Below are 858 nucleotides of genomic sequence, written 5' to 3'. Positions count from 1 at the left end.
TGGAGGTCACCGACATCAACGACAATGCCCCCATCTTCCCCGCCGCCCGGAAAAACCTCAGTTTATCGGAGAACTCCCCTACCGGGTCTCGTTTCCCGCTGGAGGGCGCGTCGGATGCGGATATCGGAGCGAACGCGCAGCTCTCCTATACACTCAGCCCTAGCGAGCACTTCAGAATAGAGGAAGAAGATAGTAACTCTCGCAGTAAATCCTTGTTTCTGCTACTCACGAGATCTTCCGGCCGTCTCTGACAGGCACCATGGAGCTGGTGATCTCGGTGCTGGACGTGAATGACAATGCACCCCAGTTCAACCAGTCAGTGTATAATGTAGTTTTGCCCGAGGACGCATTACAACGAACGCTTGTGGCGCGTGTGAATGCCACGGATCCGGACTTGGGAATATATGGAGAAGTAATTTATGAAATCGATACTGTTGTTCCTCCCTCTGCCTCAGATGTTTTCAGCATTGATGCGAACTCTGGGGAGATCCGACTGACGGGCGAGCTAGACTTCGAGACATTTAATCTATACGACCTAAATGTAAAGGCAAAAGATAAGGGGACACCGCCGCTGCTGGGTCGCTGCAAGGTGGTGCTGGAGGTGCTGGACGTGAACGACAACGCGCCGGAGGTGTGGGTGACGTCGCTGTCGGTGCCGGTGCCGGAGGACGCGTCGGTGGGGACGGTGGTGGCCCTGCTGAGCGTGTCGGACCGGGACTCGGGGGCGAACGGTCGCGTGCGGTGCTGGGTGTGGCCGGCGTCGCCGTTCGGTCTGGAGGCGACGTTCGCGGGCTCGTACTCGCTGGTGCTGCGCGAGGCGCTGGACCGGGAGCGGGTGTCGGAGTACGAGGGGGGGGG

At 59.0% G+C, this 858-nt stretch overlaps 1 protein-coding gene across 1 annotated transcript in view; it reads left to right on the top strand.

Annotated features, from left to right (window-relative positions):
- LOC103618722 (protocadherin alpha-1) overlaps window positions 1-858 on the top strand; it is a 10620-nt gene that overhangs the window by 493 nt on the left and 9269 nt on the right. Inside the window, 2 exon segments of the mRNA XM_017738667.1 lie at window positions 6-239; window positions 242-835. Coding sequence (XP_017594156.1) covers window positions 6-239; window positions 242-835 — 828 coding nt within the window.

This window comes from Corvus brachyrhynchos, unplaced genomic scaffold (genome assembly GCF_000691975.1).
Source record: "Corvus brachyrhynchos isolate BGI_N302 unplaced genomic scaffold, ASM69197v1 scaffold376, whole genome shotgun sequence".
NCBI lineage: Eukaryota > Metazoa > Chordata > Aves > Passeriformes > Corvidae > Corvus > Corvus brachyrhynchos.
Note: the sequence above shows the minus strand (reverse complement) of the source record. Positions and strands in the feature narration are given on the sequence as shown.